The sequence below is a fragment of the Thalassophryne amazonica genome, chromosome 1, assembly GCF_902500255.1.
Source record: "Thalassophryne amazonica chromosome 1, fThaAma1.1, whole genome shotgun sequence".
In the NCBI taxonomy this organism is placed as follows: domain Eukaryota; kingdom Metazoa; phylum Chordata; class Actinopteri; order Batrachoidiformes; family Batrachoididae; genus Thalassophryne; species Thalassophryne amazonica.
This window is the reverse complement of record NC_047103.1, coordinates 81,859,932-81,874,204: the sequence shown is the minus strand read 5'-3', so window position 1 is coordinate 81,874,204 and position 14,273 is coordinate 81,859,932. Positions and strand designations below refer to the sequence as shown.

The 14,273-nt window shown below is 40.6% G+C and overlaps 1 protein-coding gene across 1 annotated transcript in view; it reads right to left on the bottom strand.

Annotated features, from left to right (window-relative positions):
* Positions 1-832: 832 nt before the first annotated feature.
* Positions 833-14,273, bottom strand: part of LOC117512092 (ras-related protein Rab-18) — a 39,707-nt gene continuing 26,266 nt past the window's right edge. The window contains exons 3-7 of the mRNA XM_034172056.1: positions 9,474-9,535; positions 9,174-9,246; positions 7,294-7,412; positions 6,722-6,788; positions 833-1,463 (exon numbers count right to left, since the gene is read on the bottom strand). Coding sequence (XP_034027947.1) covers positions 1,294-1,463; positions 6,722-6,788; positions 7,294-7,412; positions 9,174-9,246; positions 9,474-9,535 — 491 coding nt within the window. The 3' untranslated portion in view covers positions 833-1,293. The remainder of the gene's footprint in view (positions 1,464-6,721; positions 6,789-7,293; positions 7,413-9,173; positions 9,247-9,473; positions 9,536-14,273) is intronic.

Sequence of the window (14,273 nt, the reverse complement as noted above, 5' to 3'; positions counted from 1 at the left end):
ATAAAAGAAGGATAGGACATATCGTGAGATTCAGCTCTCAAAACTGTTTTCCAGAATGATGCATCAGCACTTGAATACTGCAAACATGGTGCGAGATTCTGACAGTTCATTTCAGTTACGTGCTAATACCAATGTGGAGCGAGACAGACTGGGAAATACATTAGAAATTAGAAGCACTCATTTCTTTTGATTTTCCCAGATTCAGTGGAAACACCCTTATGACTCACTGCTCTTCACGATATTGAACATGATGCCTTTGTCTGGTCTAAAGCATCCGTTTGAAAGCAGAGGGCAGAGATATACTCACATTATCTGTCTGAGGCAGTGCCAATGTGCTGCTCGCTACTAATCAACTTATTAAAAAGAAAAAAGCAACCATTTCTAGTAGTTCCATTTTTTTCCAAGCACCCAATGGAAAAGATTGCTTGTGCCAATGTTTTTTCCATTTACATACTCTGCAAAATAAGACCAAGGATTGAAGTTCACATCTGTAAAAGAAAAAGTAAAAGATAATTCCAAATGCTTGGTAACCCTACTGGATTCTGTGTAGGGAAAAAGAAAAAATAAAATAAATGAGGCAGTCCTCTGTGCAACACAGACACATTCCAAACCTTTAACTGTGAGGCAGAATGAAAGTCGGCTTAAAACGTTCCTGCATAAGCAATAGTGTCCGAGGCACCGTGCTATGAGGAGCAGCAACAACTTCAGAAAAGAGCAAAAAAAAAAAACACTTGAGAAAACTCAGCCCACATTTAACAGATGTGCTGGCTTGGCCAAGGTGCCGAAGGACAAAAAAAAAAAAAAAAAAAAAAAAAAAATCATTAAAACATTCTTCCATTCTCAGTACTATTCTTCAGAAAATCAGCCACACACCTGACAAACTTTGTTTTGCGCTATGGAACTGAGTTCATTGTTATAATTATAATCAGAGTACACGCTGATGAATAACATCTTAACCAATGTCCTGCTGCTGCACCAAATTGTCACTGAAAACAGACAGACATGAGAAAACTGACTCAAAAGCCTTTTGGAGAGACAAAGATGCATTTATGGTTTAGCGCAGCGCATCTATGAAAACTGTGCAAAAAGTGCGTCTGTGTGAACACAGACTGAACGAAGACTGTCAACCTTCACAGCTCAGCGGGCGCCGCCTTCATGTCAAGGAGCTCAACTCAGGACAGCACACAGTGGGAGGGGCCACGCAATTAAATGTGTATATGTGTGCGAGTATGCTTGTGTTTTAGTGTGTGACAATGTGTGTGGTTTACACACGTGTACGTGTCTGTGTGTAGTCTAGACCAGGGAACAGTAGCCGCCACAGCTCCCTCCTCCAGCATCTTCATCAGTGAGCTGGACTCCTCGGCCGTGATTCTCGCTCTGCCATAAACCGGGAGTCTGGATGATCTTCTCCACTAGCTCTTCAAATGCACACTGAACCCCGTCCCTTGTCTTTGCACTGGCCTCTGGGAGCAGGAATGGAGGACAGAAACAAAGAAAGGAGAAAGGCAAACATTAAAAAAGAGGTCACAACATGGGGGAAAATACACTCCATGATGTTATTGAGAGGATTTCTGAAGAGCAACTTTGAAGTGTGAACAATGTGGCACCCCTAGTAGCGCTTACTGGTCCTAACTCCTGGATCACGCCACAAGAGGCACAGCTGCGGCACGTCAGACACGCATGTCTCACGCAACAGCGCATGTGTGCATTTACACCGGGCTACCTTTCAGCTGCGTTGCTGCTCAGCTGGTCAACATCATTTTTGCTTGTTAATTAAGGAATAACCCTGTTGTGCCTGATGATTTGCGGAAACCTCAATTTGCGACATATAACCATATGTCGCAAAGTGAGGTTTACTGGCGAAGGAGTAAAACGGCTATTTGCGACTGTAGAACAGCATGAACGTCTGCAAATGATCAGACATAAGGGAGTTATTCCCATTCTAATTCAATTCCATCGTCTGCACTTTTTTTTTTTTTTGTAGGTAATTCGGCCGGCGAGGCTTACTGTCGAGCCGAGGCAGCGTCACTCCAACAGCGGTCAGGGCACGGAGTAATCTATCAAATGTGAAAATCCATCAAATGTGAAACGGTAATTCTGTATCACAATCCACATCAATACCTTTGTATGGTAGCTTAAATGTACTCCATTTTAATAATACTCCATTTTAAGATGGAGTACTCAGCAAAGTAACTATGGTACCTTAAATGTACTCCATTTTAATAATACTCCATTTGTAAGAAGGAGTACTCAGCAAAGTAACTATGAGTTACTTTGCTGATTACTCCATCTTAAGAGTAACCAAGTTAGATTACTAGCTACTGTATTAGTTGCACTCAGTAGCTTCCGACAACCACTCCTAAATCCAAACAGTCCAACTGTCAACCCCACTGAGGTCCTTAGTCTGGGTCTCATTAACATAAGATCACTGTCCGCAAAATCATTGTTGATTAATGATTGAATTATGGATCATCACTTAGATATGATTGGGTTATATGAAGCCTGGCTTAAACCTACATCTGTCCTCCCCTTAAATGAGGTCTGCCCACTAGCATAAACATTTAGTCACTTCCACCGTGATGCTCTTATTTATAAATCGAGGTTTAGCTTATTAGCTGTTGGGGGTCACAAATATAACTCATTTCAGCATCTGATTCTCCACTCTGCCCATGATGCTACGTATTGCCAAGGTCAGAAGAATAAAAATCAGCCATATTGTTTTGTCACTGTATATAGGCTTCCTGGCCCATACTCTGAATTCTTACATGAATTTAGTGTGTTCATCTCTAACTTGTCAATGAGTGCAGGTAACATTCTGATTATTGGTGACTTTAACATTCATATAAATAAGCCTTCTGATTCCCTCTGCAAATCATTTATGGAAACTGTGGATGCATTAGGATTTCAGCAACACATTCAGGACTCAATGCACATTAGTGGCAATACCCTGGATTTGGTTCTCGCACGTGGTATTGCTGTCATGAATATTGACATCATGCCTCTTGCATTGGTGGTCTCTGGTCACAAACCGCCAGCTCACAGGGATAATAAGAGTTCTGCTGTGGCATTTATGTGCTGACTAACTGTGAAAATTGGGTGGCTTATAATAGAAAGTAAAAGTTAGTTAAGCTGGGCATACACTGTACGATATTTTCAATCATTGTACTTGGCTCCAGCTCAAACTGTGCGACAAAACCGCAGGGTTTAAAAGTTCAGAGCACACAATTCATGTTCTCACACTGTACGGCCCGATGCTCTGATGCGATCTGACTGTTCACATTGTACGTTCAAAAACCACGTCGGGAAGCAAAACGTAACAAGCTTTTTTTTTCTTTTTAAAAAAAATTTATTTCATGCCTATCAGCACGCAGTGAGTGAAATCAGGTGGAGAGACTGAGCGCATATGCGCGCGTGCACACACACAGCAGACAGCAACATGATTCACGAGAGGACGGTAAAAAAAAAAAAAAAAAAAGAGAAAAACATCCATAACAGGTGTTGCTACTTACACTGTTGTATAAATAAACTATATTTCATACGGAGTCTTACAGCTGTGCTCATCTGTCGTAAATCCTGTTGTTGTCTGCTGTGTGTGTGTGCGCGCGCGCATATACGTTCAGTCTCCCCCACCTAATTCCACTCACTGTGCGCGCTGATAGGCATGAAGTTTAATATGATATTAGGTTATTGCGAGGGAACGCAATAAAAAAAAAACACAAGACTTTACATGAGATCACTGTTTGCTCTCTCCGGTGTTTGCACATGCACAGTGCGCGAGGTAATCAGCACGTAGACGCTTGTAGCGCTGCTTCAACAGCGCGGAACTGTCACGAGTCACGACGGCCGACCAAAATATTAAACAGGTTTGATTTTTATCCGACCATATAATTCCCCATCGGGAGGTGGTCGTGAGATGTTAAACGCAGCTCGTTACTCCATGTACGAGTACACTGCACGATTAAGCTGAAGACTCGGCGCGATCCCAAAAAATTCTCGCACGAGTGAAAAATCGGCTGAAAAAGGGCCAAAAATCGCACAGTGTAAGCCCAGCCTTAATTAAAACAAGAACGGTATTGTTAACTCACCAGTACACCACCTAAGGTGTACAGTGTGAGACCATGAATTGTGGTTTTGTTGCACAGTTTGAGCTGAGCCAAGTACAACGATTGAAAATATTGTACAGTGTATGCCCAGCTTAAGTCAGTCAAGTCTGTAAGTATCTGGAAGAGGTGGTACTGTACTACAAATGTTGATACGGCTGACATCCGGGCATAACAGGCTACATGCCCTATTTACCATTTCCCTCTTCACTCTGTCTTCTTGAAAAAATATCTGTGAGCTTTGCACAATTGGCAGCATCTTCCTCCAAAGCTTTTCTTTTTCTTAATTTAGCTTTTTCTAGCATTTTGAGATTACTGGGAGTGCCCTTGCGTGGTTGACGTCATACCTGACCAGTCATTCTCACTGTGTTCTGTACAATAACACTACCTCTAAGCTTAGTGACATGAAATTTGGGGTTCCACAGGAGTCCATCTTAAGCCCCCTGCTTTTCTCCCTTTATATAGCATCCCTTAGGCACATATTGCAGCGTTTTGTGATTACCTTTCACTGCTATGCTGATGTTACTGTTATACATGCCGATAACTGCTGGCAATCTCATCTACATAAAATCCTTAGAAGACTGCCTTGCATCAGTGAGAAGATGAATGTCTAGGAACTTCCTACTTTTAAACTCTGATAAGACTGAAATGATGGTTCTTGGTCCAGTGAGACTTTAGGATCAATTTGACCAGTTAACGCTTAGCCTCGGCTTGTGTGTCATACATCACACTGACAAAGTGAGGAATCTTGGGGTAACGTTTTATCCTACGTTGTCCTTTGACTTCCACATTAGAGACATTACAAGGACTGCTTTCTTCCACCTGCGAAATATAGCGAAGATTCGTCTCATCCTGTCTATGGCTGATGCTGAGACCCTGATTCATGCTTTTGTCTCTTCTAGATTGGACTACTGCAATGTTCTATTTTCTGGTTTACTACAGTCCAGCAATAGAGGTCTCCAATTGGCTCAAAATGCTCGTGCCAGACTTTTGACAGGAAGCAGAATGTCTGACCACATTCCTGTCCCTGTACGAACAGATTTTAAGATTCTGCTACTACCCTATAAAAGTGTTCATGGACTGGCACCTCCCTACTTAGCTGACCTAATTAAGCCATACGTACTAGCCCGGGCTCTGCATTCTCAGGGTGCAGGACTACTTTGTGTCCCCAGGGTGAATAAAAAGTCTGCGGGTCACATAGCTCTCTCTTATTGTACCCCTGTTTTGTGGAATGATCTCCCTGCGTTAATAAAACAGTCAGATTCTGTAGAGACTTTCAATTCCAGACTTAAGACACACTTATTTTCCTTTTTGTATGGTTTGCATACTGGCATACTATGTTGCTATTTTTTTACTCTTTTAAATTCTATGTATTGGGAAACGGAGCAGGCCGCAGCCTCAACTTTATCTAAATTATGGGTCTTTTAGTGAAGTTTAAGGCTAGTGGCCAGCGATCACCTTACTATTTCTTTTGTTCTTCTTGTTGCTTCTTCAGCCTATCAAGTAGATTCGCCAACCCATCGACTACTTTTACTATATTTGTTGTCTTTCTGATGCCCGATTCTGGTTTTTTTTTTCCCTCTCTGTTTGAGGTGTGGCTCCATCCAGAGATGGGTGTAGTGTCTGTTTCTAAAACCCTCCTGTCCTGTACACAGCAACATTTCCTGTACATTCGTTTTGTGAATTGTTTGTAATTTGTGTCGGCAGCATGGCCTAAGCAAAGGGTCACCCCTTTGAGTTTGGTCTGCTTGAAGTTTCTTCCTCAGAGGGAGTTTTTCCTTACCACTGTCACCTGTGTGCTTGCTCTGGGGGCTTGGTAAAGGTTAGAACCTTGCTTGTGTGAAGTGCCTTGAGGCAACTTTGTTGTGATTTGGCGCGATATAAATGAAAATAAATTGAAAAATTGTGAGCCACGCACACATCTCTAATTATAATGCTAACAGGACACGCCCCTTTCAACAATCATATGTAGTTATGTATTTCAAGTAAGACCAGTCCCAAGATTACCCATGCCAAATTTAGTACAACTCCAATTAGCCAATTTTGAGATATAAACTTTTAAGATTGATGGTACCCCTGGTGTCCAACCAAAACTATTTTAAACAGGCAGCCTCTGTGCACCCTCGTGCATTAGACAGGTGAGTTTTGTCCAGATTGGAGTTACCCTTGTGGAGATGAGTCCAACTTCCTGTGTCATGTTTTTAACAGGAAGTTCGTCTTTTATTTCTCAGGTAGGTTTAGGCCCATCAAGCTCATCTTAATAACTTAAGCTTCTGAGGTCAAGTAAACGCTGTTTGCAAGGTTTGGTGTTGATCAGATAACCGTCTGGGCTGCGCCTCAAAAGCTAATTTGCAAAAAAAAAAAAAAAAAAAAGATAATAATAATGATGATAATAATAACAACAACAACAACAAAGAGAACACAGAACACAAACAATAGGGTTCCCAGCCATGTTGGAACTGGGAACAGCGTTGCTTTGGAACGGCTGTCCCCAGCCCTGCCAGGCTTGGACACCTAATGAGCCTCATGAAGATGAGCCATGTATGACTTATGTAAGTATTTCTGTCATTTTAAAAAGCCATTTCCCTTCTGTCTCAGAGCAGGGAATCCTTCTGACTTACCTATAAAAAGCATGGAATGTTTTCTTGCAAACTTCAGCCCCTTGTTCCTGTCTACCTCATGGTTTTCCTAAAACAAGAGAGGGGTAATGGCTTATTTGAGGTCTGCTGGGCAGAGCTGTGGTCAAGAGAGGAAAAGTAATTTTTACAGACAAAGAACAGGGCACAATAAATTCATAATACTGTTTTATCCTCACTGACTGATTCTGGACACCAGAAATATAAACATAGGGGTGCCACCTTCTTTAGCTTTTGGAATTAATCATCTGGGTCTAAGAAGACAGTTTCCTTATTAAAGATAAAATGTTTTTCTCAGCAACATTTTACTTAAGTCAACACTAGAACTTTCTGTGAAACATTTGTAGCACCTTGAGATATGTAGAATACATCCATTATAATTTCAGTGAATATTTAGTCCATTCAAGTCAAGATGACTTAATTTCTTTTAGTCAAATGACCTTAAACCAAGGTTAAAAACAAAGTATGTCAACATATTTGTGTCAAAGCTGAACTGATAAAAAAAAAGGCATGACTGTGCAGCTCAGTGAAACAACCTCGTTAACTAAAACACTCACCTTATCGATTTTGTTTCCCACAAGCATTTTCACAAGGTTGTTCCTGGTACAGTACGTCTCCAGCTCATTAAGCCAGTTGTCAAGTTTGGAAAATGTTTCACGTCTTGTGACATCATACACTGTGGCAAACCAGAAGAGAAAGAATCAAAAGCAAATTCTCAGACAGTACATGTGACTAGTTAACCAAATTTGGTGCCGGATTTTTCCAGCTCCGAACAGTGAAAACCTGCAGAATAGGAACAATCATATCATCACAAAAATAGTATCATTTTGCCTCAAACATACAGGATCTACAAGAACACAATACGGTTGCCTTAAAAGTAACACATTATTATTATTATTATGAGCACTGGTATATAATACCCACTGGTTAGAATGCATAATGAAAAAGATTATTCAGCATATGATTTGTTTAAAAAAAAAAAAAGACTGTAAATACTGGCAATGGGTGTTGTTATATTCTGTGGGAAAATAATGGATATTATCATCTTTGAACATACTACTGCTCAGTAATCTTCTGAAAAAACTGAAGAAATTAAAACTGAGATTAAAAAAAATGTAATCAAAACCAAAGCCAGCTACAATTTAAATATGTATTTATTGTTTTTGTAACATCTTCATCAAGTTCATTCTCACATTCATTAAGCACAGTTATCCTAATACATTAGGGGTGTCGCCGCTTTGAGCGACAGCTTGTGTGTTGATTTTTATTTATTTATTTATTTTTGCCCACTCGTGTTAACACTGCAGTTGGCCAGAAGCTCGGCCAGCTGCAGGCCCCCCTCAGTAAAACATAATATCAAATTTGAAATTTCTGAACATTTCTATTTAAAGAAACACCCGCCTCCCACCACTAAAAAAATTTAATTATCTTGTTACAAAACAAACAGTGGCCTCAGTAGTCACCAGGATCCAGCAACTGGCAAAACCCCTTCATAAGCAACTTGATAGACCTGTCAGTCTTTATGTCAAGTTATTTTGCATGTTAAAAGATGCAGACATGGACCAACATAGGTTTACTGTTCCTCACATCTTTGTATCAGAACCAAAAACTTCAAAACTCAATATTATGCAGTGCTTTTTACGGTGTTACTACCAGACATTTTTCAGGACCACTTACTGAGTGACTAACTCTTATGCTGACACTGCTCATCGCAGGGAAAACCTGATTTTAAATAAAATGGAATTCATTGTACTAGGTGTAATGTTCCAGTACTCAACACAAAGACTGTTGCTAATGATCCCTTCTAAAATACTCGTTAAAACAAAATTAAGTTACACTGGATTCTCTTATAAATTTCAGGTAATTACAGTAATTATGCAGCTTTAAAGGTGAAAAGTGGTCACACTTTTTAACTTGTGTAGAAATACTGGGGAATTAGCAGCTTTTAGTATTTTGCACAATACTATCAGTGTGTATGTATGTGCAGTAATTGCTGCAGGTTAAAAAAAAAAAAAAAAATCCCATCGCTGTTACTCAAACTTATCATCCAAGTGTTTCTTGTATCAAAGTGTTTCTTAAACATGAGCATGCTCGAGATCTCTGATCAAGCTCACACCCCCTGCTGTGCCACAGTAGCATATGTACTATTGGTGGTTATAACGGTAAATCTTTTGCAATGAAATACCTGGATTTAAAAAAAGAAATAAAGTAACTGTGATATACTACAACAACTACAAAAGTCCAGTTATCTCACCTTGAAGATGCTTGACCACATTTATGCAATTATACTACCTTTGTGTGAAGTTTCACTGAAAGTGACCAAACAGTTTAGGAGGAGATGCACATTCAAGAGTCATGGACATACAGACAGGGCAATCTCTGTATACTACCCCCTTAATTTTTTTGTTTTCAGGGCAGCACAGACACCTCAACTTACCCAGAATGACTCCCTGGGCTCCACGGTAGTAACTTGGCGTCAGGGTCCGGAACCGCTCCTGGCCTGCAGTGTCCTGCAAAACACAAGCAGTTCAGAACTGCCGGGAACAGTTGGAGGAAAATGTAGTAGTGCACACGGACAGAAGACTGACTCCACTTTGCACCTCAATGTGTGTCACAGATGAAACCATGCTACATAAGCGCCATCTTCTGGGGACAAGAGTGAATGGCCACACTGGGGCTTGACATCACAAACAACTAAGAGACATATATCTTCAATATCGCCAAATCAGTCACTTACCCATATTGCCAGCTTTGCCTTGTTACCATCCACGGTCAGGGTCTTCACTTTAAAGTCAACACCTGAATAACAAACAAACAAACAAACAAACAAAAAAAATCACCATCATCAGTCATTATTACATTATCCTGATTCAGTCTCACAATGGCTCTTACAGGTTAAGCCAATTACTGCCCATGATATTCAATCATGGTGACAGACTATAATTATCTACAATGAACTGTCAAACAGCACATGCCAAGCAGTGTCCCTGAACCTCCACTAACCTCAGCTATTCAGACTGGCACTATGCCTCCCCCATGTCCAGTATTTAAATTATAATGTGACTGTGTGTTCAGGTCCTCCACAATGGGACAGTGTGGTTTATTATCCTAATGTGAAACCAATACTGGTCTTAAAAAACAACCCTGTGAAATAGCTCAGAGTGAGCCACCATTCACCATTAAAAGTCTAACAGGTCGCAAAGGAGAAGACATTTACGTGAAATAACTATTTTGTCCCTGTTGCCCTTGACAAGTAAATATGTTGCCTTTGTGTAGTGTGTGAGTGAGCGGAATATACAGTCTGACTGTTAGCATAAACTGACAGATTTACCAGGGAAATGTACACAGCTGTTTCTACATCTGGGAATGGAGACGTGTTCAGTTTAGAGCCAAAACAGAGGAGGAGAAAAGGGACATGGATACAGAGAGGACACTCAGAGAATATATGACAAAGTATTATGTACCACACACACAAACAGTTTGTTCACACATTCAATCACATTTTCTAAGAGCTCCTCTTGTCCAGCAGGGTTGCTCAGTTACTGCTGCCAGATGCATGTGCAGACATATTTACACAAAATATCTCTCTGAACCTGAACCAGTCTCTACTACTTTTATTTAGTTCAAATGTAGGCAGTCCTGTTCCAGAGAGCTGACAGCATCTGTTTGTAATATCACAACATAAAAAGATGCCACGCCACTGCGAGTCAGATCCGGATGGACCTCTGCAGACACAAACCTTCTTCAAATGAGAACATGACAAAGTACAGAGTTGCTGGAAGCTAAGCGCCTGATACGTCAACATTAGACAGTCATCTTTCCTACTCTGTAATCAGGACTCTGCACAAAAGACACCCAGAAATAACTAGCCGCCAAGTTATACTATGAAAATGGCACACTGACAGTTGGAGCATCTCAACTTTTCATCAAAAGAGGTATTTGAGCCAGTACAAGTCCACAGTCATCAAGCACTATGATTTCTGGATTTCTACATGCCTGACATAATATATTTATAGCTCCAATTTCACCTGAAAATCAAGCAGCTTTGTGGTTGATGCATAAAATGACTAACACCTTTAAAGAAAATATCACTTGGATACAGAGTTTGGAAGAAATGCCTTGTAAATGTATTTTACCACTAAGCACACTATTTTACCCGCTGAGATAGATAGCCAGCATTAAGTATTTTTACCAACAGATCCCATTCATTTTATTAAATATAAATCCAATATATCTCTAGCCTGTTGGTGATACTGCAGTGTCACAGTGAGTTCATTTCTGCCTGCAAGTGTTCATGCCTTCTGTTAGAGGACGTCCTAACAGGCCAAATGTCTGTGTTCTGACCTTAACTTGACTCAGATTCCACGAAATTAAAAATGTTTGACTTTTCATTTCTGTTTTTAATTTGTGCAATGAATAGCTGGTGTGCAACAGACACTCAATGCAAGACTGGTAACAAAGCCAAGTTTGGTCCTGGAGTGAATAACAACGTTTCTGTCATTTTTGGGGACTGTTGCTCAGTATAAAGTACAGCATCTGCCAGCTGTCTCGGTCAGGATTGTGAACTACGAGGCAAAATCCAAAACAGGTCTCTCTCTCTCATATATATATATATACATACACATACATATATATATACATATACATACATATATACACACACACACGAGGTCTGTCCGAAAAGTAACGGACCTTTTTATTTTTTTCAAAAAGTATATGGATTTGAATCACGTGTGATTGCATCAGCCAAGCTTGAACCTTCGTGCGCATGCGTGAGTTTTTTCATGCCTATCGGCTGTCATTCGCCTGTGGGCAGGCTTTGAGTGAGCACTGGTCCAGCCCCCTCGTCAGATTTTCATCGTCAGGGAAATGGCTGAGCGACTGCCGCTTTGCTCCATGAAAATTTTTTCAGAAACTGTGTGAGACAGCCAGGTGGAAACCATTCGGAAAATTCAGATGGCTTTCGGTGAAGATTCTATCGGCGTCACACAGATTAAGGAGGATTACAACCGGATTAAAGATGGCCCACAGCGGCGGAGGGCGCGCCGCGCTTTGAGCGGCCATCGACAGGCTGAAACGACCAGATCATTTCCAAAGTGAAGGCTGTGTTGATCCGGGACGTCGTGTGACTACCAGAGAAATCGCAGAAAATGTGGACATCAGCACTTTTGCGGCACATTCCACTGTTACAGGAGATTTTGTAATGAAAGATGTGCGGAGGAATTCGCGCGTCGGGACGGAGCCGCTCATGGCGCACAACAAAAAACACCTGGAAGTCTCACAGGACATGCTGTGGCATGCCCAGCTGTTACACAATTTCTCGGATACTCACTCAACCGAAAAGCCACCGAAAGCCATCTGAATCTTCCGAATGGTTTCCAACACCGAGGTGTTTAGCTTTGAGGACTTCTAATGTGCTGGGGCTGGGCACTGCCTTGTAGGCCAAGAGGGCTCTCCTCTTCACCTCAGTCACAGGCTCCATTTGAAGAGTTTGGCACAAAACCCTGTATCTCCACCAGACCACTCTTGTTTTAAATAAGGATATTTACCTTATGGAAGTTGTACATCTCCATGAATCATTCTTTCTTGTTATGAAATGGTTATGGTGCACTGAACAAAACAGCAGAATCGCAAAAATCAACCTTTATTCAGAAATGTGTTAATTAGCAACCTTTACTAGATCTGGCTGCAAAACCTGGTATCTCCACCTTCAGTTTGTTTGCAAAACTCAGTAAGTCCATCACTTTAATGTACGCTAATGCTGCATTTACTCATAGGCAGTACGCATTACAAATGTCATATCTGTGTCATTCCTGGCACATTCCTGACATTCTTAATGTGATTTAACACATCTGAATAGGTTTCTTAATAGTGCATGTTGGTACATGATATTCGTGTGGTTTCCTCAGGTTTATATTTGCACTGAAAGGCTTGCACAATACCTATCGTTGTACTTGTTACAATGACAATAACGTATCTATATCTGTGTATCTGTTGATACAATAAAATAGGAGATTCCTGAATGCAGGCGCGACACGTTCAGTGCGCAGTGAGCGCGGAGCAGAGAGAGGATTTTAACCCGAGTGAACATGTTAACAAAACGAAAACGTGGAGCTGCCTTTACTTCTCTCTGAACTTTCTCTAAAGGTGTGATTCTGCCGTTACCGTCCTATTCACACCATGTGCGCATCGTATGCTGAATTTATGAGATCATGAGATGAAATAAACGGTCAAATAGCTTTAAAAACATATTTAAAAAATGAGAATATATGAATGAACTGAGCCACAAAAAAAAAAAAAAAACCCTGACATGGAGAAGCTGTGGTGATGTTCAGATGCACAGATCACAAACAGCAGGTGAGAACTCTGAACTTTAACAGCTGTTACTTTCCAAAGGTATTTATTTGTTCAATATGGGCTTAATGCAGTGTTTAAGCACAAAACGTGACTGATGAGGAGAAACAATTTCAGAAATGCAACAGAAACAACCACAATTCAGAAAGAGTTGGGACTGTATGTAAAATGAAGATAAAAATAAAAATGTTGCACCATTCCCAGTTTCTCCACTCACAGAAGCCAAATGTTCCTGCAGAGTTGTGTAATTATACTACAATAGTAAAATATAAAGGGAAAAAAAGAGAAAAAAATAGACAATATATTCGTCAATCGCAATTATTTGTCTGACAATTAATTGTCTCCAGAAATTCCTAATCGTGACAGCCCTACTTGAGATCAGAGCGCAAAATGCTTGAGGATTTTCAAAATGCGGTGTTTTCTGTATCAATTTTCTTTTGCGATAATTGGGTTTTGCGCAAAACCAGAGGTAATAGAATTATAATATTATTTTGGTTGGTGGTGTGCCGCAGGATTTTGTAAATATAAAAAGGGTGCCGCGGCTCAAAAAAGGTTGAAAATCACTGACATAAATAATGAGCACATCACTTAACTTTAACTTTTGCATTTCTGAGCACCACACATTTTTCGATGCAATGCACCTCGTGATTTGGGGGTGGGGGGGATGGCGAATACCACCAGGCCTAAAAAACAAACATTGTAGGGGGAAACACAGGCATAATTATAATTCTTGTTATTATGGCCACAGCATGTATTACAATCATTAAGTTTGAGTTGCATGCACAGAAATTACACCAACGTGAGAGGAATTCAAGTCAACACTACTATTCTGCTTAGGGCCCAGACACACAAATGCCAACGTATGAAAAATCTACCGAATACCATGAAAAAGCTGTCACACCATGAATATTTATCCAGCATATGCTGACAACCCCATTCAGACCAGTGCCATTCTCCCCAGACAATGGAATAACAGTACTGCGCCATTATACTGTCATCTAGTGCCACGATACTGTGGTATGATCTTCCATTCTTGCTTGGAAATTTCACATAACTTCAGCTCTTATCCTGTTTAAATCCAGACGACACAGACCATGACAAACGCAAGCGTTACACGAAGCCCAACGATCACAGGACGATCTCTGCATTTTTTGGTTTCGTCTTAGTGGTGACCACAGCCTGT